Below are 24,695 nucleotides of genomic sequence, written 5' to 3'. Positions count from 1 at the left end.
AAATTAAAAATAAAGTAAATTGAACTTCAGGTACAATATGTTAAATATGTTTTTTCAGACTTGGAGGTCCGCCCACCAATTTTGACCAAATCAGTATCCAACTTGTCAATTTGGAAACTTAAATATTTTAAACGTAAACCTTTAGTTATATACGATAAATCAATTTCATTGTTGTTTGGGTCGAATAATTTATAAAAAAGTTGCGTATATCACTACTTGTTCTTGCTTAATTTGCATCTTTCTTGCTAATTTTACTACTTTTAGACCACTTACTGGGGAACTGTCAATTAGTGCCTAATTGACTTTCATTTTAGCACCGTAGAGTTTTGTATTTATTTAGTTTTTTCATTTAACTATGAATTCATGATACACAATTCACAAGATGGTTCTAAGGCATGAGAATAAAAAAACATTTGATAAGGATAAATTGAAATCTGATAACTGATTAGTTGTCAAACTTGGCCAATTGGCCGGCTAAATAGAGAATATTGTCCCATTCTTGACTTTTGCAGCCTGCCGTATCAGCCTATTATATTCATATACATTACCGAAACCAGCCAACCATGTTTGTTTAATCTTTTCTATGCTTAGCATGGAGATTGAATGTTTAGTCACAAGATGTGATGTAAACATATCCAGAGTCAATTGGAAAATCGTTGTAGTGAACTCAAACAAGTCAAGAAGAACAGCATATGAGTTGTATATGCCTACAACTCCAGATAAAAAATTGGCAGGTAGATGTACAATAAGAGGCAACATTTGGAACTTGCAATTTTAGGACGACGCAACAATATTAAGCAAGCTAACCTCAAACATTATATTTGCGAGTAGTGAAGAGCCTAAATGGGACAAGGCCGTGGATGTGTGAAATAGCAAACATATAATCAAAGATTTACAAACTGTGCCTGCACCAGCTAAAATATGTCAAGTGAGGTGAACTTAAGATTCAAGGACAAAAAATCTATTCATTTCCATCAGAAACCTCATCAAACAAGTACAAATAGGGAACCAAAGGGGCATGTTCAACTGGTTCTCCTACCTCACTCTCCCCCATCATTTCAGGAATTTTCCAACCCAAATGCTGGATATAAACTCTATCAAAAGCATCAACAGTCAAAGAAGAAGCCAGAAATAGTTCTAACTCGTTCACAAATCGATCAGTTCGGCCTGTTAGGAAAGGTCTTGTTGCTTCAGATACCATGATCTTGAACTCTTCTTGCTTTGCTTGAGGAGCAACTTTTATATGCTTTTGCTCATTTCTGCAGATTAACCAGCAGAGAGATATTCATCTTATATTATAAATGCACAATGACGACCAATTAAGCAAACATGAGAACAAAAACTTTTAGGTAACAAATTTTCAAGAAAATGCCATTTAATTTTCTCTAGAGCTGTTAGCCTTCTTTTTTCTTTTTGGTAAAAAGAGGTTAGCTTGATGGTGGCAAGTTCAATGCATGTGAAATAAACTATTTACAGCAAACAGTACCTTCTAAATGAATCAACTACACCAAGTATATGATGTACAATAATATCTACATCTTCTTCCTGCAGGATGCACAAAAGAATCAAACTTAGCAAAATTGTCATACAATAAAGTTCTACCAGATGTTACAAAGATGATTGAATTATGACATATTAGTTTAATGTTAGTCCTTAAGCTTACTTTGATGAACTATTGCAATAAGCATGACATGATCGCTAATCACCAAAGTTGTCCATGGGTGCCATTTTACAACTTTCAGTCACAGCAATCAAGGAAAGAAAGTTTGAATAGGTTGCCATATTCAGGCTATTTTCTAATGTTCTAGACAACTATGATGTGTTTTCAACAAATCATTTTGTGAGAAATTGGGATCAAAATGACATCAATTCATGTTGAATATTTTTAATATAAGCTCTTTAGAGTTCCAAGTTCTACTATTTGGGGAGGGAAATAGGCATATAGGAAGCCAGTTGCCTACTTGCCAATGATGAGAAATGGGTTGTTGATGATAACTAGCTTTTTCACGTATCAGAGGAGTATAGACAGTTTTACCTTCACACTGCAGAGATTATATCCCAGCAACTTCAACCTTATTCTGAATGGAAAACTGGCCAGTTACACCATATTTACTTCAACTGAAGACTAATTAAAGATTGACTAAGAAATACCCATGGATTTGCTGGTTCTATAGACAGTTTCCTATTGGTTGCAAATTAGTATTCACCTCTACCTTACAAAGAACACAAGGAACTTGTTCGGTCTGGAAATAAAAAGGGTTTTCATCTCCATACTTCAGCTATAAAAACAGAAAACAAGCAATGCAAGAAACAGGTTATCAGTACAGACTACAGAATAATAATCAGAAGTTGTTTTCTCTGTGGAACATTAAATATGCTTCTTATTTTTTGTGATTCAAGGATTCATCATCTTTATTGACCATCATAATCAAAAGTTCTTAAGAGAGTGAGTTAGAAGTGCAGTCTATATTGAAGATTAAAACATTTAATCAACAAAAAAGATGAGACTGAAGGACCTGAGTCAAAGACTGGATTTCTCTTCTCAACCAACTTATAAGCCAAGGATTGGGCTGAAGGTACTTCTGCAACTTCCAATAACGTAGCACATTGAATTTGTCGAATAAGCCCCCTGCAGAACTACCGAACTTCAAGTTCTTGGAAGCAAAGTGATGACTCATAATATCCGGTAGAAATGGCTAAAATTTAAACCAATGATGGAAAACACTTTACCTTCATCGGTATAGTAGCACTGCAATCTATACTTGTGAGATTTTGTGAAGAACCCACTGGTTTACAAATGTCATATAAAGGAGCTCAAGACGTTAACCTAGAATAGTAACAAACGAAGCAGACAAGTATAGAGGACTTTACTACCTATTGTCCAAGTTTCCATTTACAGAATGTTGTTGAAAAAACCCTCCACTATAGCTCCGTATAATAGAAAAATTCTCTGTCTGCAAAATAGATAAAGAAGAATGTTGATTTGCAAAAGAAATCCAGCAGAAAATATTTAATATTAATAATAGAAGAGTTCAGAAATTTTGTCATTTCTAAGAAGAGTCAGAAATATACTGATTTCAGAAGTACCAAGTATAATAAATGCAGAATCCTCCAGAAAAGCAAAATGAAAAACAAAAGGTGTTAGCTTTCGAATTTTATAAGTTGTTCTGAATAAAAATTCATTCATATGTTTTTTTAAAAAATAATGTATCACTTTGCACATGTATCTGTAGTCTAGTGCTTGCCTATTAATGAGAAAGTCCCTGGTTGAAGAGGTGCTGCCTTAGCACATTAACTCAGAGCGAGAAGGCACATAACTCGAGCTTTATCAAGCTATAAACAAAATTACTGCCTGTAATGGAAAATTTCCTGTCTTTTTGAGTCTCCTTTTTGTTTTGGAGAAAGTGTTGATACCATCAAACAACGAAAACATACCCAATGTGATACAATATGTCAAAGATAATATGTAAAAAAAATCCACGTTTCTTTCATTTCTGTTCCCAGATACAAATGTCCCCACCAGCAATATTTAGACAAGCAACTCCAGAACATTCAATAGGCAAACAAAAGTCAGAAAGAGTTTCTAAGGGGACCAAAATCTGATTAAGTTCAGTAAAACATATACAAATAAATTGCATATATTTATGCACATCTCCAATCTATCCACTTTGGTATTTCAACACTGTGTTCAAGGCTCCACGGCAAAGCTCTTCAGATCAAGCAAAAAGTTTGTAAGACCAAATATCTAATCCCTTGGTCTTGACCACACAAGTCTGTGTGACACAATTATATGGATGTTAGTACTAGAATCCTCTCAAATTCATCTTAACAGAAAATGTTTCATTTTTCTCAAGGTTCCTGCATAGTAAAACACTCTTACGCAAAAGTGTAGCATCTAGAAGGAATCATATCACTGTTATAATAGTTCATCAATCAATGCCCTAAAAATTTAGTCATACAAAATTGCTAAAATTCCTGAGAGGTATCTACTTTTGCCAATACACTTAGACGAAATAGGAACCAACAAGAATAATAGAACAGGTTTCGAACCTTACATAAAGGACACTTCACCGAAGCAGGTGCACGAGAGTGCTTACTCGAAACCACTTTTATCCAACGCAGAATGCAGCTGTAGCAAAATTTGTCTGCAGAAAAACATGATTGGATTAAGCACTTACAAACTGATTTATTTATAAAAAACAATCCACAAATAGCAAAAAGAGAGAAAAGAAAAGCAACTGAATTAGGGCTTAAAACTTATGAAATTGCATCTAAACAATTGAAGCAACTGAATTAGGGTTTAAAACTTATGAAATTGCATCTAAACAATTGACTGCTTATAAAACTAAAAGAAGATATGTGTAAAACTAAAAAGAAAAGAAACGTACGGAAACATTGATTCAAGTAGGACTCTTCGGTAACTGGTGCAAGACAAATCGGGCACGGGTTTGGGTCGGAGGCCGGTAGCTCCGCCGCGTTTCCGCCGTCTTCAGCCATCGACAACTGCCAAAATCTATCGGAAACGTCGTGAAAGAACTACTGCAATTTCCCCTTTTTTCTAAATTAGCCCCAAGAAGTTTATTTGAATATTCTTTTTAAGTCACAAGTGTTCCAATAAATATCGCATCACTTGTTGGAAAGAAACAAAATTATTAACTTAAAAGATCCATTTCATTGTATGTAAGGTTAAAAAATTAAATTATAATTTTGAAATCGTAATTTTATATATGATATATGTCATCATTTTTTCTATATTTTGAATTTTTGGCCAAAAACATTCTTTAATTATATTTCAAATTTAAATTACATCCTTAAAGTATGATTTTTAGCAAAAAACATCCTTTAATTATATCCCAAACTTAATTACATCCTTAAGGTATTATTATTTTTATTATTATTAATTACTCTAAGTATTTGCAAATGAACAATATTCATCCTTTTGTTATATATTGTAAAAAATTTAAGGGATCTTACGAAAACATAAGCAGTTAACGTGACTATTAACAAAAGTTATTATGCATAATTTCATTACTTTCTACAGGAAGTTCTTGAAAAATATAAAAAAATCTTAGAAATTGTTGCTTATGGAAACAAAAAAATGATTGGAATGTGTAAGCATACATGATTTGCTTTTTTCGTAACGGAACGAAGTTGAAGATTAATTATTTTTATCTTTTTCTGACCAATTAAATTAATAGATTTTTGGGTCAATCTAATATCAAAGTGATTAGAATATTAATTATGTCTCGTATTTGAGTTTCATTCTATATTATTAGAAGGGGAAGTCTCCAACAATGTCGCTTCTAGCATATTCAATTGAGAAGAAACATATTTAAACTAATAATATTTTTAATTAAAATCATATATAAATGAATGAAAAACGGTCAAATTAAAAGATTTTGCATAATTCTTAACTAAATTACGAAAAAGTTCACAATAATATTTTTGATATTTTTAAGAATAATAATTAGGATGCGACGACTTCTATTTTTGTGTGATATTCAAGTAGAAGGGTGAACATTGTTTACTTTAAAATACTTGAAGGATGTTTTATGATAAGAATGATCCTTTTAAGGATGTAGTTTGAGTTTGAGATATAGTTTAAGAATGAGTTTGGCCCAAAACTCAAAATAATTAATCTCCAACTTCTTTCCGTTACGAAAAAGACAAATCATGTACGCTCACACCTTCCAATCATTTTTAGTTTCTATAAGCAATAGTGTCTAAGAATTTTTTATATTTTTCAAGAACTACTTATAGAAAGTAATAAATTATGCATAATAATTTTTGTTGATGGTCACGTTAATTACTCATGTTTTCGTAAGATCCCTTAATTTTTTGACATTATCTAACAAAAGGATAAAAGTAGTTCACTTACAAATACTTAAAAGGATGTTTTCTATAAAAATGATATTTTAAGGATGTAATTTATGTTTGGGGTATAATTAAAAGATGTTTTTTGCTAAAAATGATACTTTGACGATGTAATTTAAGTTTGGAGAATAGTTGAAGTATATTTTTGGCCAAAAACTCTTAAACAACTATTCCTACTACCAGACTTACAAGGGGAAATCTCATCAACCAAACCAGGTTGAGTTCAACAAACTGAAACTACATTGTCCAAACTTTCACTTCACTAAACAGACATGAAGCATAACAAACTAACAACAGACAGCTTTCTTTGTTCGCCGCTGAAGTTCCATCCTACGCTGTTGCAGTTCACCAACTTGAGCCTTTAACATCTCAAGCTCTTGTTTTATCGCTTTCATTTCCTTCTGGGAGGAATCAATCCAGTTCTTGCGTAAACCGCTGCTGACTTCCATTATATTCTGTGATTTAGCTCTCTGGTAACTTGAACCATCTGAAGTTAGTAACCTCATCATATTGACTTGCTCAAGAATTATAAGTTGTGTCCTGATGTTATCCGGCAGCCTATCATTCTTCAAGGCATGTATTTGCGCTTCCTGTGATAACTTATGGTGCTCCATTTTTCTGCATATGCTTCTTCTTTCTTCTTCTGTTAGGTCAGGATGTTCCTGCAATAAGTCATTTCATTTCAATTTCCAAGAAATGCTGAATCTTTTTTTTTTTTTGAGATTGGAGGAAAAGAGAAAATGTGTTGTGCATACCTTGAGGTACATGTCTATCGACCTATATAGGTTGTCATCACAAAATCTTGCTTCTTTGGGCAATGCATTTACAAGAGAGTCAAAGCTTCTTGCTACTAGGTTCTCATCCCTCGCTATGAGGGTGAGGTAGTCGTTCACTAGCCTCCCGACAACACACATTCTTGACTTGGGATTATTTGATGCAAGAGAAACATAAGCTTCTACCACTTGAACAACAATATCCACGTCGAAAAGAGTTGTACTGTTCCTGACTAGAAGGTCTTTAGCACTGCATTTTTCCAGCATGAGAGCTATTCTTGTCTTGAGATGATCTTTTAATTTGGGATTGATATTCATAATTAGCCCAATCTTGTACAGATGAAGCAGAAAATTGCTGGAAACTGAGTCTTCTTCAGCAGGAAGCACCCTTATCAAACATTCAGTTGTCACTCTTTGTAGCTGGATGGACAATTCTTGATCTTTCAATTTATCTTGTGAAACTGTGATTTGAGAAATCCACTTCTTTGTCCAGTGAGCTATACATGACCCCACAAGTTCTGGCTTAATCTCTCTCTTTTTCATCAATGAAATTACTTCGATAAAATGATCTATCCGAAGGGATGAAAAATCATTGAAAAACCAATTGCCACACAACTTCACCAACTTGGTTGTATCATCTGCTGCAACATTCACTAAAACTTCCTCATCTCCTATACTACTCACTCCAGTCTCAGAGCAAGCTTTCCAAGAAATGGCTTCCGTGCAACGTTTGACAATGTGCAAGTCTTTAGACCACGATGAAACTGATTCACAGCTTTTCAAGATCCTGAATGTGTCTTTCCACGAAGAAAGGATTACATAGCTAAGGAATGCCTCTGCTTTAGAAATTAGATTTCCTTGGTGAAGTTCATCATTCATTTCCAAGAAATGAGCAGCACAATACAGTGGGGCAACATTTGAAGCTGTAGCTTTGATCTTCAGTCCATAGCAAAACTTCACTACTAACTCAAAGATTTTAGCGCCACCAGGTATTGTGTCAATCTGAACTCTAGTATAGTTGTTTCCATTCCTTTCGAATACCAATCTATTAAGGTATCCACTTCTTGAAACCACGGAAAGCTGAAAGTTGACAAGAATAACTTAAAGAAGTTCCATAGAAAGCATAGTTTATAAACTTCATAACACACAAAATATGACTCTTAAGAATGCCTATTCCATCTAGTTTACCAAATATTAGTCGAAAAATTGGAAAGATCAGTCACATAAAAAGCAGAAAGCTAAAACACATATTTGGGGTTTTCCTTTCTATTAGAGAGATGGACAGTGTAGCTGTGTGTGTACCTTATGCAAGTGGAAGCTTTGGTCTCTAATTTCTACTATCAAATCACTTGGTATTTTTGTTTGGACATACCTGCACCAGTGTTGTCACATTCATTAGCCACTGCAGAGGATTAAAACTTAAATCACTATCACTTTTAACAAAAACAAAAATCAGATGTACTCTACCAGTTCTTGTTTCTTCTTTCCACAGACTCTGCCACCATACTGCCACTGGCTGGATAAATCACACAGTGATTTCTCTTTTCGACAAATATAGATTCACCAGTTACTGGATTTTCTTTCACCATATCTTCAGCAGGTATACTATCCCTTTAGTTTCCTCTATACTAAACTATACACTATATTCTTCTTTGCAATATATTATATAATTCCATCACCATAGTGTCCCTTTCATGCATTGAATTTTTAAGAGTGCTAATTAATTTAGGAATTTTAGGAACCAGTCTTTCTTTTAGTCCTTTAGTCAATAATCACTTTCTTCCTAAAGGGATGTGTAATACAACTGACTCGAAACACAAAATTTGCATAGCAGACGTAGTATTTGCACAAATATAATATCAACAGTACTAATCGATGACGTTTTCTATTTCTCTAATGATCTTTTCTCACCTAAACTGAACTTTCATCTACTGGACTTCGTCAAGAAATCAAATCTACCCACCAGGATTGATAAGAGGTAAATTTCAAGTTCTTACATTTAAAGGTCCATGAAAATAATATTCCACAACACTTTGTTCCAACAGTCATGACGAAAATTTCAGCGACAAAATATTAGGTGATTCTTTTCCATGTATTCAAGCTCTGGTAGTGGAAGGTAACTAATTGTATAGAACGACAAACTAATACTATAAAACAAATATAGTAGCTACCATTTAATTTATTTGTGTTCCATAGCAAACTATTTGTCAGTCCCTCTCTCACTCATATTCTCGCTCGCCACTCTCCCTCGCTCGCTCGCTTCCTTCATTCACCTCTCTAGCTTTATACTAAAATTGTATAAATTGTGTTTCTAATTGTATAAAGCGAGAGAAAATTATATATACACATGCAAATACATATATCTCTGTCTTATACACTTGTAATTATACAATTAAAGTACTTCCCTGCTCAAGTCTCTTTTGTCTTTCTCCCTTTTTCGTTTTATACAAATTCAAATTGTACATAATCATTCTATACACTTATAATTATACAATTCGTTTTATATACTTCGTTTTATACAATTCTCTACCCAAGTTTTTTTCTCTTTTTCGTTTTATACAATTCGCTTCAATTGTATGTGTGTAACAAATTATACATATATATGTTTGCTATGGAGCGCAATTATACAAATTTTGCTATAGCAAACAAATATGAATTTTATGTTTGCTATACGTGAAAATTACTCTAACAAATAACCCCTGGAATTAGTCGAGGTGCAAGCAATTAGCCTGACATGACGGTTATATAGGTGTAAATGAGTGGCAGAGATGTAAACAGGTGGTGAAGTATACACAGTACTACGTAACCAAGTGACGATCTTGAATTGAATCTTTCATGGCTCAACTACTCCTATTAATGGCTCACCTACTATAAGTCCCCAAAAGAATAACCAACCACAAAAGAGATTGCAGGACACTGCAATTATTACTACATCTCAAACACAGTATATATATGATAGAAATTGAAATGTTGTATTTATGATACAGGAATATTTCTGTTTACTGATATTTATTTGTGATGAGGTTTTTGATACTTTTGTCATCAGCAATATGCGTCATATTCATGCTCAAAGGTGGGTAGTACACTCTTCTCTATTGGAATGTTTACCTTACATTAGATTAGTTGTTTGGTACTAGTTTCGTTTTCAATTTGAATGTCTTACTTTCATTTTAATTATAACAAAATATGTATTGCTACATTACTATTTACGGACTAACATTTATAGATACTTTAGCATTACCAAGCCGCATTATGATACAATAGAAGAAAAATACTTCTAAATATAAAACAGTTAAAACATTTTCTTCTGTACTAAAACCACTACGTGATAAATTTCCAAAAAGGTTGTTCCCGGTGAGCAAGTCTCCGATTTGGTGCAAACTACAGGATATAACAGTAGCATGGAAAACAAATCAAACAGCAAGGACCAAATACTTGGTCTTCAAATACAAAAACAAAATCCTCTAGTTTGGACAGGCAATGGGGATAGAGTGCTGAGACAAAAGTGAAATCGCAATCGCGGGGATAAGCAGATTTCGTAGACGTGGAACCCAAACTCCCCATTCAGTAAAAGTGGCCCAGTTTGGTAAGCTATGGCCTTAAAAAGTCTTAACAATGGAAAGAACAAAAAGACATACACACAAAAGAACTAAAGTATGATGCAAAAATAAGGCCTATAGCTGCACAGAGGTCCTGAAATCAACAGCAGCATTGCTCCTAGTCTTCTCAAATTTGGCCTCTCTCCTACCATCTACAAGCAAAAAAGAGAATTTTCTTTAATGCTGGCTATGAATGATAACTATTTCAACGTACAAAAACCAAAACAATACAAAGTTCATTCATAGTCAAAAACTAAGCAGTGATTGTTCATAGATCAAGAAGCGATATGGTTAAATGACAAAATCAGTAATGCTATAATAGCCAATATGGTTAGCATAAGAAAGTGGGGAAGGGCATAGGTACAACTGTTAAATGCAATTCCACACTAAGTACTTTGGACTGAAGAGGTACTTACCAAGCTGAAAGATTCTGATCTAAATACCCCTTAAGGGACCTGTTCTTTTTTTCACAACTCCTTCAAAAATCCCGTCAGATCCAAAAACACAATTCAAGTTTTGATGATCAATTGGACCTGGTAGCTGGAATGAAACAGAAAATTCTCCCGGTGGGCATAGGTTTTGAGTTTGCATCTTAAAAACCATGTTGTCCCTGCGAACCATGTTTTCTCCGGTCTCGCTCACTCCTTTTATGACGATCACCCCATTAGGTCCAACATCACAGCGAAACACTCCTGTAACCACATGAACAGGAAGATCTCTTAATCATCAATTGGGTTCAAAAGGATGCAGTTTGAAATTCATTGATCGCATAAAAAGAACAGATTAAATGATGGATTACAATCAGTTTGAGGAAACATAGAGAGCCCTTCTGTGGAAGCAAAACAAGAGCAGGCCAATGTTATAAACAAAAACATGCATTACAAAAACCAAGGACTTGCTGATGTTTTATAGTAAAGTTCCATATTTGAAATATAACACATCCACATTAAGCTAAAAAAGCAAGCATTTACTGGAGATGAGGTCTTTAAGTCTAAACCTCCTGTTTTTTTGGATATCATTTGTTCTGTATGCATTGATTTCATATTCAAGTTTCAGTATGAAATGAAGGGACATATTGAGAAAAAGTAAACCACAGATGGTAACCTATCCCATCATTATGGCAAAAATGGTGGGGTAAATAATCCAAGGACTACCTAATACCTCCAACCAAACATAGGATAAAATAATCCTATAATTTCTCGTAGAACTATTATACCTTATACCTCACACCAAACTATTTCTAAGGGGTTGGAAACAAGTTATTCAAGGATAACTTGTCCTGGGATAACTTATCCCACCATGTATATGGGGTAACTTATCCCATCGCTATGATATAAGTTATCCCAAACAAGATAAAAAAAACTTATCCCATCACTATTTCCTTATCCGATTGCTATTCTTTTTAATCCTCCACACCAAACAAACCCTAAGAGTTATATAAATATTTGATAATTTTCTACTTAAGAAAATCTTACTCATATGTAGAACTTACTTTCATCCCTTGTGACGCCGGGGAGTGAAACACGAAATACATAGTCATCCTCGGATTCAGCAATATCAACTGATCCAACAAGTGGCCCAACCTTTCCCAATAAAGCAGATCCAGTCAGTGCAACCCCACCATTAGCACAATTTATGAGGTTATCCCACTCCTCTCTGGCTGGACAAGCAGTATAAAAAATCATTGCAGGCTGACCCCCAGCATGCTGCTGAGAGCTCATATGCTTGGAATTAGCTTCAACTGGGACTGAACCAGTATTAATGTCTGATGACACTGAAGAATGATAACCGTATGGAAGAGGAGGGCCTGTATATGGAACACAACTTATGGGGGCCACATTAAGTGGTTCAGAATGCAGCGGAGCTGAACCATTATTGTCACCATAATTCGGCAAAGAAGTCTGAGAAGCTCTGAAATGCACATGAAAAATGCAACATTAGTTTCCATTATGATAATCGCTAGAATAAAAAAAACAACCTAACTTGACATATAAAAAGTTTGCTCTCCATTGGACCTAAAATCAATGTAATAAGAGCCTCGCTGGAGTAAGCAAATACAGTTCCTATGATGCAAAAGTACAAAATGGTTTCTTTACGATTTAAGAAAAAGTTTTTATTTCGTTTTGTGTGCCAGTGGAAGAATGAGCAGGCAAGAGATAGAGAGATCAAAATAGAAGTACCCTCTTAAATGAAAGCATCTCCATGATTGCATATAAAGAATAACTCATTTTCTGAAACTGAATTTTTTTTTTGAACTGTATGAAGAATAACTCATTTTCTATTCACCTATTCACAGTCTGTCCTTAATTCTGTTTTTCTAGTTGAATTATGACAAATCTTTTGGCAGGTGACCATGCCATTGCTTTTCAAGCTTATACCTGCTGTAATACACCTTGGTGTGCTGCTTAGGTGGTTCCCACCTGATAGTCTTAGTGAGGTAATTACCTTGATGGTCATGCCACAAGGACAAAGATTCGCCAATAGCACTAGTTTAGGCTCATGGTTTGACTGGTTTTCACTTGAAGATTCGCCGTTAGCACTAGTTTAGGCTCATGGTTTGACTGGTATTCACTTGTTATATGTTCACATGGTCTTTCTTCCCTCATCAATAACGAGTTTGTGTATGTCAGAATTATTAAAAGTATATTGTTACGATTATTTTTTAATTAGACTTTGTTAGATTTTATATGTAGTAAATGGCTAATGCACTATCCAGAGTCAGATCTTGTTCTATTTAACAAAATGCATCTTTTCATTCCAGTTCCACGTAGAATTAAGAAAATGTACCTTCTGTCCTAGGCAATTTCGCTGCGTTCAATTAGTTCTACAAACAGACGGTTCATTTTGGTACCTGTTACAAACCCATGGTCTCACTCAACCCCAAAAGCTAGTTCATCAGACAAGGACTGCCTAGGACCATATAAAGAGACCTCCAATCCCTCAATCCCTAAGACAGCCGATGTGGGACTCAACACCCCGCACACCCAAGACTGGACATCTGGAACGCAGACTAAAAAAGATGGGCACTCAACATTGGTGAATAATGATTGAGATGCTTCTGGCTCTTAAACCATGATCTGTGACTCAACAGTACCTTTTCCCAAAGCAGCAAAATACACAGAACAAACCCCCAAAAAAGGACCAACAAACAATGAATCAGCCATACATTCTTCAACCATTTTCACCGAAAACTCTTCTATACACCTTAATAGCACACAACTATTAACAAGATTTCATCTTCCCAGCATACCCTTAACTGAACTTGCTAAAAATTAGCTTTTGAACAAACAACTCTATAACTGTATTTAAAAGATTTTGACCAGAAAAATGGTTACTTTCAGCATTACGAAAGTGGCCAAAATCACTCAAAAAAATTTTTAAATATCAACATCTTCCTTAGGAATATGCTATTTTAGGGTTTCTACTCTCACCATATTGTGTAAAATGAAATCTAAACTAAACAGCTATGTAAGATATGAATGAAAAAGGTAGACTACTGATACCTCCAAGGAGATTCCATCAGAAAGTTGTTGGAAGAAAAGAATTAGAGAAATTCAACAGTGAGGTAGATTCCGGCGATACCCAGATGCAGACAAGCGTCCAACTCTGACGGAGAACTAGGGATAGCTGGTAAAAAATCAGCGAGCGGCAAAAATCCAAAGATGGAAATTTATTTGAATTTCTTTTCCTCAAGAGCTGTTCTGTACTTTATGCTTTAGGGATTCTGTATTTATAGAGTGTTGAAAGCCCTTGCTGACTTTTGTTCTGTGTGGTTTGGTGGACTATATAATACAAAATTAATGAATGCATTAACTTTGTAATTTAGAAAAATAAAAATATTTTTCTAATAGAATCTATCAAATAACTTTGAAAAAAATATAACTAGTCCCTGTTATTAAGGTTAATTTGCTTTTTTTATAAGATTTAATATATATGTATACGTTTAATTATAAATTAAATTTAAATTTTGATTAGATAATCTTTTATTCAAATTTTAAAAATATTTATATTGCTATTATAGATGAAGAATCGAAGCATGTCTCTTTATAGTTTTGATGTCAAAGATTGGGAAGAAGAGGGTGACTGGCCCTATGAGCAAGTTAGCGACTTGTCAAAGCTTTGGTGATAATTTTTATAGGTAAAAACATGCTTTTTAGTGGGAGTCTCATATGGGTAACTGATTCAGTCGCTTTCAAGAATTCAGATTGACGGATAGCGAGATAGCATACTCGTATGATTGCTTTAAAATTGGTCACTGATTGATCACTTTTGACTCTTCGAACGGATTATTAGACAATTTGAAATTATGACCTTTTAATTAACCTTTTTAAGTTATCAAATATTGACTAGGATTAACTTGAAAATTTTTGAGACTTCAACTCACAAATACAATTCACGACACAACTTCAAAAAAATTATTTTATATATATTTTGTTCATAATCCAAAATAACTCTCTATATGGTTTCTTAAATAATTAACATCTTTTGAAGCATAGCTTCTTAATATTTCTCAAATTTATTTTTTAAATCTATAAGATGATAATAGAATATGTAGATTTCAACCATTCACTAGGAAAAGTAATGATTTCTTTAAGCTTTAATAAGTTTTTGCCATTCATTTAAATTTGGTGGATGAAATTTTTTTGTTGATAAATATAACATATGTATTTATTAGCATAAACTTAAACATTTTTTTCTTATCTACCTAAATTTGGGAAATGAAGTTAACTATACGCAATTTGCTTGTTAAACTTATGTGAAAATATTATTACTGATCAAGTGGTTAATATCTTTTATCTCCAATCTTGAGGTCATAAGTTCGAGACAACAAAGAGAATCGAATTTAGGAGCCTACAAGGAGGAAAAATATATATTTAATTATAATTTTCTCAAAGGTTAAAAGTATTTTAAATTGTTAATTTATTGTATAGTTTTTAAATATGTGGATGTTATTTAAAAATGTTTGAAGTATTTAAAAATGTATAGTTTTTAAAAATGTTTGAAGTATTTATATAAATATAATCATAGTTCGAGCTAAGTGTTCGAATCATCATTTTCACATAAAACGAGACAAATAAAAATATAACTTGTTTTCACATTGTATGGAAAAAATTGTACAAACGCACATAATATTCACAAAGTAAACATAAAAGGTTGGAGAAAGAATATTAAATCTTTACGAATACATCTTGAATAAAAAAAGAAATCAAGTTAAATAATTAAAAAAAAATAATAACTCGATGAGATAAATTAAAAAACAATAAGAAATGAAATAATAGAAGAGTTAGGTGCACAAACAAATTCGTACGAACATTATCTCACTAATTCTTGTACTTATGGACTTAATTAGAGCTTTTCTATTGATTAGCACCTTACGATTATGGGCTCGTTTGGCCATAAATTTTCCAAATAATATTTGGGAAAAATTTGGCAAATAATGTTTGTCCATACAATTTATCATTATTTGATAAATATTTTTGGTAAATATCCCAAATTTCCAAATACTAGTTTTTTCTAGTATTTGGGCTAAATATCATTATTTGAGATATTTTAAAAATTAAAATTTTACCCCAATCTTTTATCTTTTACAAAAACACCCTCTCTAGTATTTGCTTGCGTTGTATTACATCATTTTTTACGTGAATACCAAAATAGTGATGAAATATTTAGTGAATATTAAATAATGATATGATTGTTGATGAAAATTATTAAAGATTGGCTTTAGGTAACAAAGTCATGTACTTTATCTACTTCACGATGTATGGAATAATTCTTGTTGCACTCACTCCAAATTACCACATTGCTTCAATGTCATGAACATTATTTGTTATTGCTGTAACTAACATTCAATTGACTTGTAATACAAACTTTTAGTTAGTTTTGATAGTTTTTAAAACTTGTGTGTATAAATCATATTTTTCTAAAAAGGTGAAATATATTTCCCAAATTTTATGGCCAAACACATGGTACCCAAATTTTCACTCAAATAATATTTGGAAATCTATGGCCAAACGCTAGCTATAACTTAACAAAAAATTTATTTACTTAAAATTCACACATTAGTAAGGTACTATAACATTAATATACCCCTTTTTAGAACATCTAGCTAATTTTTACTTAAATTTTTAACTATATAACACACAGATTTAAGAACTCTGTCAAAATTTTCGTATATATTTGATCTTGACTACTTCAATTATTTTTCATATCATCTATTGGCATTCAAATTGCTTGTAAAATAATTTTTAAAATTTAACTTCGTATAAATTGAACTGTATTATTTTTATTTTTAGCTTACAGTATTTTAATCTAATCCCTAAACGGATCTAGTGATCCCACGGGGCAGAGAAATCATACACTCCATTATTTGTAAACACGAAAACGCGTTAAAAAGGTACAGAAAAACAAAGCGAGTGTTGAAAAAGCGCGATCTTCAACTTCAATATTCTGGAATGGCATGGCCTTCAATTTCTCATGCTTCAACACCACTGTAATCTCACTGATTCTCATCATCACTGTCCTCTTCTTCTTCATCGTCCTCCCGCTTCCCCAATATTCATCAAATCCAATTCACAAATCTCCACTAATTCCCCACAGGTTTCTTTTGAATGCCACCATTCTTGAAGAAAAATCCGACCATTTTGTGTGTTCGACCAGCAATTTCACTGACTCCAATGGAATCTTTAACTACTTTTCCTTGCACTATTGTCTCTTCCAAGAAAACCCATTTCTTTCCATCCCATTTTTCGCCCTCTGTGTATTTCTACAGTTCTACATCCTTATCAAGACTGCCCAAGATTACTTTTCTGTTGTGGTTACTAAGCTTTCTACGCATCTTAGGTTGTCGCCTTCTATGGGTGCAGTGACCCTTTTGGCTTTAGGTAATGGTGCGCCTGATGTTTTTGCATCTGTGGCTGCAGTTAGGGGAGGTCAAGCCAGAACTGGGTTTGGGGCGATTCTTTCAGCAGGGACTTTTGTCTCTGCTTTTGTGGTTGGGTTCGTGGCGATTTACGCGGCACCTTTTGCTGTTGATCCTGCTCCATTTGTGAGGGATGTGATGTTTTATTTGACTGCCGCTTTGTTTCTTTTTTATGTCTACTTAAGTGCTGAGATTTTCCTCTGGCAAGCTATTGGGTTTGTTGCGTTTTATATCTTCTTTGTTGGATTTGTATTTTGGATGGACTTGGGGATGGGTGGTGCCAAAGAGAAGGGGGGTAAGTTTGGAGGTGAGGTGGGTTTGGTTAGAAGTGATGAAGTTCATATAGGGATTGTTGAGTTCGATTCTGAAAAAGGCAAAGTTATGGGTACTCTAGAAGATGGAAATAGGCATACTACGGGTTCATCACACCTTTTTGGAAAGGTATGTCCTAAATTTTGCTTATAGTTCTTGGTTTTCTCTTTTTCTTCATTAAACTAAACACATATATGGAAATGCAAGTTCAGTGAACTATTCATCTTAGCTGGAAATTGTATTGACATTTGAAAGATGATTTATTCAGCATCTTGTAACCAAGTTAGGAGGTTAAAATTTCTTACTTTTGTTGTTTGTGACCTTTGTCTGTATGCCTGTTGTGCTCTAATTATCAACAAACCAATTGGTATGAAATTCTAAGGAGGAGAAGATTGAACATGTGATGGACCAAAAAGACAAAAGAATAAAATGAGAAATTGATGCGAGAGATAAAGGGCTACTAGATTTGTTGTCATTCCTCCTGTCTAGAAACTATTTGATTCTGTTGTGCATTGCTGTGAAATATTTGTAACCCCATTGAATTATCAAGATCAAACTGCAACCTTGTAGTAGCTCCAAAGTCTTGACAGAGGAAATGTTTGGTGGGTTAGTGTCTTGTATTATCAACATGACATAATCACATAAACAATCCACCCTATTATGTTGATTTATATTACTTCAAAAACTGTGGTGTATGCTGCCCTCTAGAATTTTGAAGCACATCTGATACACAGTGCGGATGATTGCTGAAAACTGGCCCCACATTCTGTGCCATAAGTTATATCTTCTCCTTGAAGAATTCTCTTTGGGAATTAAGAATGCTGAATGTCAGTTGTGTTGACCATAATGGTCTTGACAAATGATGGTGCAAAGCTAACTGGCTAGGTGCTTCTAGCACCCTCAAAAGTAAACCATCTGAGATGGCAGCTTTTCAAGGTTCAGAATGATTTGGTGGGGGAACTCTGCAATGACTATAGCAGGTGGTCACAAATTTTGGAACTGGGGAAATTATCTAAATAATATTTGAGTGTTAGTGTTGAATTATGCAACAAAACAGCTTTGGCTTCAGTTCTTTACTTCTGTATTAATTTTTCAATCTTGGAGTGTACCAAGCCAGGATGTAACTGGCGATTAAGTAAGATAACTAAATAGAACCATGATGGATAGGGTTAAGGCAGCACTATTCGTCGTTGACTAGAAATAATCATCTAGCATTATGGTTAGTCTTATCCTGCATCTAATGATGACAAGTATAGATGATTTTCCTTCCTTGTGTGTTCCTCAGGCATCCATTATTCATGCAGACAAGCAAACTTTTACTCCCTCCATTCCCTGTTACTTGTCCATTTTGCATTTTGCATTTCCTTTAAGAAATCATTAATTAAGTGTTTATCTAACTAAATTATCCTTATAAATGTTACTTTGAAAATTTAAATGTCTATTAATACTTCAATTAGTTTGGGAAACGGTTACTTATTGATGAAAAAATGGAAAAAGATACTAATTGATTCTCTCTTGCTTATGCCTAAAAGAACTAGTAAAAAGGAAAATTTATTTTTAGTATATTGGACAAGTAAAAGAGAACAGAGGGAGTCCTAGATACTTGGACGGTAAGTTGGAGGATATTGGGGTCTAATTTTTCCCTTTTTAGTAATTTCAGAATATATGGAAAGTGATTTTTCTTGTTCTTGCAAACAACAACATATGCTGTGAAGAGTTAGACATCTAGTGCTTAAATATCCTTTTAGTATAAAACTCAAGACTCTGTAACACAGTAACAGATAACACCAAATAACAAAAATGCTCCCAAGCACTTTATCCTAGGTGGCTTCTAAAGATCCCTTCTTTGATTTCTAGAGCCCCTTCTCTGGTGGTTCTCTGCCATTGGAATCTCTTCCTTTTCTTGCCTTTTCTTTCAGGTAGCATTTACTTGGAACATGGAGTGGTTATATTTCAGACAGAATCTTATGATCTTACAGACCAGTATCTGCTTCAGAGGTATGGTTTCGAGTTGGTGGAGAGTACAGTGATGTCTATCGGACATATGATATTGAGAAGGGGAGCTTTACTTTGGTTATGCAAAAGATTAGAAGGAAGCTTCTGAAAGCAGGGGGAGGGGGGGGGGACTTCAAATCTGAGAGATGCAGAGACATTTCGACATATGTTTATTGCTCCCTGAAGTTCAATAAGTACCATCGATTTATTTCTGTTATCAAACTGAAGGGAGTAGATCAGTAATTATTATTCCAGAAAATGCATTTAACAAGGAACGGCAAGATCTAGTAATAAAAGTGGAAAACTTCATTGAGAGAAAATTAGAGAAGCAAGGAGAATTTATTACAAAAAGGAAATTAAATCTCAATACAATCATTGAGAAGGGGGATTATGAGGCAGCTCTTCGTAACAATAATGTAGCCTGAGCACACCTTACATGGTGCAGTCCCTGACGTGACACTGGCATAATGGATGTCAAAATGTGGAATGAACTTCATCTCCATGCTTTTCAAGTGCAAGGAAGGAAATGAATAGGGGGCAAGCAACTGACAAACAGAAGAGCATGCCTAAGAAGTTGGATTGCACTCCTTCTGGAAGTTATTTTTATATCAAGCCATAAGAATTATGATGACCATAGCATTTCTCATGGCTCTAAACTCTAAAAAAATCAATAATAAATGTAACATCTAAACATACCAAGTATCTTTTGATAAGTGAGTGTGTTTTATGTGGGAATATGTTCTCAGTGTGTTTTATGGAAGCTAGTTGCTTCTTTCTGCAATCCATGTTGTTGACTAGATCACTCGTGAAGAATCCATCAGGCGCACACTAAATCCATGCTTCTATTTTATGGATTTTGATGGTGTTCACAGCATCTCAGTTTAATGTGTAGCTATTTTAATATTTTCATTTTGACATTTTAATATTTCTTTTTTGACAGGTCTCTCTAATCTGGAAACTTCCTGTCTCGATGCTCCTTAGGCTCACCATACCACAGACTGCACCTTCTGAATGGAATAGATTCTGTTTATCTTCCAACATTGCTCTCTGCCCCCTCCTCCTTCTGTTTTCCTGCAAATCTTTTGTGCCATTAAATCATCCAATCTCTTTCCTTCTCTCAGACACCCATTTGCCTCTTTGGTTCATTGTACTTTGTGCTACGTGTTCTTTGGCTGTTGTACATTTCATTGTTGAAAAGGAGGCCCCTAAAACTGAGCAAATGCCTGCAGTTGTTATAGCATTTGTTATGAGTGTATTTTGGATCTCCACAGTTGCTGGGGAACTTCTCAACTGTCTTGCCGTTCTTGGAGAGCTCCTGAAACTGCCTGCTGCCTTTCTTGGTTTAACGGTGCTTGCATGGGGAAACTCAGTAGGTGATCTTGTTGCAGACGTGGCTGTAGCAAAGGCTGGCCAACCGGCCATGGCCATGGCTGGATGTTTTGCTGGGCCAATGTTTAACATGCTTTTTGGGCTTGGAACTGCTTTGGTTATGCAGACAGCAAATGTATATCCAGAAGCTTATGAGCTTCATCTCCACGTGAGTATCGTGGTTGCTTTTGTTTTCTTGCTATTGAGCTTGATGGGATCTTTGCTTTTAGTTACTTGGAATAGGTTCCGGGTGCCAAGATTCTGGGGATTTTGCCTAGTAGGACTCTATGTTGTATTCATGATAATAAGCCTGATCATTGCCACGTTCTCTGCCTGAGTTTTGGAGAGACAATTGATTCATCCATCACTGGTCTGGAACCATGCGGGGGCTGCTAAACTCTTGAAGATGAAGTAGGTGGCAAGTGCGCCTTTGCCACAATATCTAGGAAATGGTTATGTTGATAGCCTTCATTCACTTATCAGTTAAAGATCTTATTGGCTTCCATTCAAGAACATAATAATTCATTTTTTTTTTCAGTTCATTGTGGAGTGAGTAAAGTGAGCTGGAAAGCATAATCCACTGGTTGTATAGTAAATTTCTGGTCAACTAGAAGCTTCATGTAAGCCAGTACATTTTTTCTTGTGAAATTCAACAGAATTATAGAGAAAAATGCTTAACTTCGTATTTATGCAGAACTACTCGAATCATACTATCATTTTTTTTAAAAATAGAGTACTGCTTAGCTCTCTGGATAAAGGTTATTATTGTTGATTTTGTGTTACGTGATCAATTGTCATAATTAAGTAATGTAGATTTTACACCCAGATTGATCTTTAAATGTGGGTCAGCCTGTTTAAGCTTTTTACACCTTACCTTACTTGTAATTGAACAGGTAAGTTGGTTGCATTCACACCAAATTACTATTATCATAGACATAAGCTAGGTTGCAATTTGTAGAGGTACTACCTCCTAATTAACAAGACACTAATTTACCCTATTCTATTGAGAATATGTTTCTGCTTTCAATACGATTCCCTCGAGAATTCCATCAGTGCCAAAAATACCAGAAAATGCTTGAGGGTCAACTGGGCCTGGCAGCTTGAAAGAGATGGTGAAATTTCCTGTTGGACATAGGTTCTGAGTTTGCATCTCGAATACTTGAGAGTACTTGTGGACTGTCCTATCACCAGTTGTCATTCCCTTAATCAATACTTTACCATCAATCTCCACTTCACAAGTAAATTCTCCTGAGTTAACCATAGATTTTGAACAAATTAGTCCTGGTCGAATCCAAAATCATCAGAAGAATGCAGTGCGCCATATTGTAAAAGGATTTGGCAGATCAAATATGTCAACTGGGACTAATTGCAAATTCAGATGTGAAAAATATTTTAGATCATGATTGTAACTTACTTTCATCTCTCTGTACTCCAGGGAGTGATACACGGAACAAGTAAGCATCCTCACTTTCTCCTACATCCAAGAGCCCGAGAACTGGTCCTATCTTACCCTTCGCTGCACTCCCAGCCACTGCAAATCCACTTTTAGTAGCACCAACAATGTTACTTAGCTCCTCCATAGAAGGGCAAGAAGGAAGGAAGACAATGCTAAGCTCTGAGTCGTCAGAGTTGGTGTGCTTTGATGATGGACCCATAGACTCTTCCGCCAGTGGACTGACATCCTTAAAGAGGCTACTAAAAGGAGTATCATCAGATTTTTTAGAGCTATCTGGTGGCGCATCAGTAAACTGGCTGACAGCATCATTCCTCAAGAGACTTCTACAAAGTGTAGTGTCAAATTGTCGATTGCGATGAGGTGGCATATTACTACATGAGCCATCATTCAAGAGACCACTAAAAGGTCTAGTGTCAGATTGTCCATTGCTATCAGGTGGCACACCATTAAATGGTTCATCAGAAGCATCCTTCAAAAGACTAGTAAAAGACATATAGTCAAATTGTTCATTGTCAAGTCGTAAATCCTTAAATGGCTCAGTACTTGAAGGTATCTCCTTATATGGTAGGCTACTAGCAGCTAATGATGCATATTGGAGGATATCACCAGGATTGGATATCTCCTTGTTTCGAATATTAGTTAGAGCTTCGTAATCAACATCGGCTTGTGATTTTGTGCAATCTTTGTCCATGACCAGATGTTCTAGACCAGTGAGCTTCTTGAACCTCTTAACACTATCTGGTTCGATATAACTGGTATCAGGGTCATGGATGAACACAATGTTTGCAATAACATTATACACATGACAGCATAAATGGGGATGCAGGTTGGGAGGAAACAGATCACAGAACCGAGGATAAGCTGCTGGTTGTTTACGGTAAAGAGTAGGAAGCTTCCCATGAAAGTACTGGTGCAGCCACGGTTGTGCCAGGACAACAGACCGATCTGCCTTTCTCAATGCATGATAGTAAACCCTTTCTACTTCTATGGTTCTTAGGCATGAACCAGCTAATTGATTGGAACTGTATGGAGGTAAGCCTAGACCCTTTCTTTGCAAAACTGACCTTTTGGGATATTCTACGGGGATATCTGGTCCAAAGAAGGTTCCAATGATGAAGTAAAGGAGGAAAAACTGATCATCCGTTGGAACCAATCCAGTGAAGTTGTTGTCCATGCTCGATGGAAAGAGTAAGAACTCTGTGATTAATCTGTTTCAGATGAAATGAAACAGATAAAAATATTGACTCTAGACTTGAGTAAAAAACACGGTTGAAACATATACAATGAAGACAGTAAGTAGTGAAAAAAGAAGAAGAAGTAAACACTAAGATTGATGATATGTGATTATAGCTTGAAGCGAGTTCAAAAGATCAATTATATGGAGTTTTTACCATCTATTACCGTATATGGATTTCGCAAACGGAAGGTTGAAATCAAGAATGATTTTGATGGTTAGAACGACAAAGACACACAAAAGGATTAGTAATTGAGATTCTGTAAGTCATCCATGAGGATATTTTTGTACATAAAAAGGGGAGCCTTTTAAGTAAATGCAACAGAGCATTTTCCAAAAATATAGTTTAGGCTGCCTATCTGTTTTGACATAGATAACTTAAAATTGCTTCACTAGACTGGATTTAAGCAGGTACAAACACAAATTAAGAGCAATTTCTACACTAGATCAACACATTGGCAAGTCACATCCACATGCAACAACTCATTGATGATTCTTACATGCAAGAACACTAAAAACATGATAGTACAAATCCAGAATCAGAGAAAAATTGACAAAAAGAAGACATCAAGTGAAGTGTAAAATTAGGAAATACAAAATGTAAAATACAACTCTATGTTTTTTTCCAAAGTGAGAAATCAATAAGTGAAGTGTAGAAAGCATACCACAATGAATTCTCCTTCTCCAGAGAGTAAGTTGAACTATTTGCTAGTGCCACAAAAGAAAGCAACGAGGTTTTTCAGAAATCAGTCATCCCAATCACTGCCACGCGTCCTTTACTTGGTTATGCAATATAATTGGTAAATAATATTATATAAGAATTGTTTTTTCTTATACGGTAAATAGCCTTTAGTTCAAGCGGTTTGATTTTATCAAATTTTGATTTGCTTTTAAAAAAAATGTGCATTGTAAATCAAATTAATTTACTTTAGTTTGATTTTTTTTACTTTAGTTTGATTTAATTTAGTATTTTTAAATCGATTTATGGTATTGACTGAAAAAATAAAATAAGAATAAAGTATAGAATACTTAGAAATTTAAAATTATAATAAGAAATGATATGTCGTGGAATACTTGTTGTATTAATTAAAACACTATATTTATCTTTATCAAGAACATGTTTTTCTTAAAAATTAATATTTAAAGTTAACTATTGAATGGTATA

At 34.5% G+C, this 24,695-nt stretch overlaps 5 protein-coding genes across 6 annotated transcripts; 1 reads left to right on the top strand and 4 right to left on the bottom strand.

The window, feature by feature from the left end:
• Positions 1-861: 861 nt before the first annotated feature.
• On the bottom strand, positions 862-4,626 carry LOC101261661 (uncharacterized). The gene is made up of 7 exons (XM_004230132.5): positions 4,389-4,626; positions 4,051-4,145; positions 2,875-2,954; positions 2,731-2,786; positions 2,517-2,629; positions 1,487-1,545; positions 862-1,259 (listed from the first exon to the last, which is right to left on the bottom strand). Exons 1-7 carry the CDS (start codon positions 4,495-4,497, stop codon positions 962-964), a joined length of 810 nt encoding a protein of 269 aa, XP_004230180.1. The 5' UTR covers positions 4,498-4,626; the 3' UTR covers positions 862-961.
• A 1,362-nt stretch (positions 4,627-5,988) lies between these two features.
• On the bottom strand, positions 5,989-8,729 carry LOC101263169 (root phototropism protein 3-like). The gene is made up of 4 exons (XM_004231218.5): positions 8,115-8,729; positions 7,950-8,019; positions 6,630-7,727; positions 5,989-6,536 (listed from the first exon to the last, which is right to left on the bottom strand). Exons 1-4 carry the CDS (start codon positions 8,234-8,236, stop codon positions 6,162-6,164), a joined length of 1,665 nt encoding a protein of 554 aa, XP_004231266.1. The 5' UTR covers positions 8,237-8,729; the 3' UTR covers positions 5,989-6,161.
• Positions 8,730-10,060: 1,331 nt separating this feature from the next.
• On the bottom strand, positions 10,061-14,223 carry LOC101261366 (alpha-crystallin domain-containing protein 22.3). The gene is made up of 4 exons (XM_004230131.5): positions 13,750-14,223; positions 11,739-12,157; positions 10,663-10,938; positions 10,061-10,398 (listed from the first exon to the last, which is right to left on the bottom strand). Exons 1-3 carry the CDS (start codon positions 13,764-13,766, stop codon positions 10,682-10,684), a joined length of 693 nt encoding a protein of 230 aa, XP_004230179.1. The 5' UTR covers positions 13,767-14,223; the 3' UTR covers positions 10,061-10,398; positions 10,663-10,681.
• A 2,287-nt stretch (positions 14,224-16,510) lies between these two features.
• On the top strand, positions 16,511-21,511 carry LOC101261070 (cation/calcium exchanger 5). The gene is made up of 2 exons (XM_004230130.5): positions 16,511-17,606; positions 20,413-21,511. The coding sequence occupies exons 1-2, from the start codon at positions 16,704-16,706 to the stop codon at positions 21,175-21,177; spliced, it is 1,668 nt and encodes a 555-aa protein (XP_004230178.1). The 5' UTR covers positions 16,511-16,703; the 3' UTR covers positions 21,178-21,511.
• An 88-nt stretch (positions 21,512-21,599) lies between these two features.
• Positions 21,600-24,306, bottom strand: LOC101262870 (increased DNA methylation 2). 2 transcript variants are annotated; one of them, XM_019211308.3, is made up of 3 exons: positions 24,196-24,306; positions 22,255-23,504; positions 21,600-22,121 (listed from the first exon to the last, which is right to left on the bottom strand). In XM_019211308.3, the coding sequence occupies exons 2-3, from the start codon at positions 23,468-23,470 to the stop codon at positions 21,841-21,843; spliced, it is 1,497 nt and encodes a 498-aa protein (XP_019066853.1). In that variant the 5' UTR covers positions 23,471-23,504; positions 24,196-24,306; the 3' UTR covers positions 21,600-21,840. The 2 variants fall into 2 exon arrangements, with proteins under 2 accessions (XP_019066853.1, XP_004231265.1); XM_004231217.5 differs by having other exon boundaries at positions 21,600-22,088.
• Positions 24,307-24,695: the final 389 nt, after the last annotated feature.

The sequence above is a fragment of the Solanum lycopersicum genome, chromosome 1 (assembly GCF_036512215.1).
Source record: "Solanum lycopersicum chromosome 1, SLM_r2.1".
Taxonomy (NCBI): Eukaryota; Viridiplantae; Streptophyta; class Magnoliopsida; order Solanales; family Solanaceae; genus Solanum; species Solanum lycopersicum.
Note: the sequence above shows the minus strand (reverse complement) of the source record. Positions and strands in the feature narration are given on the sequence as shown.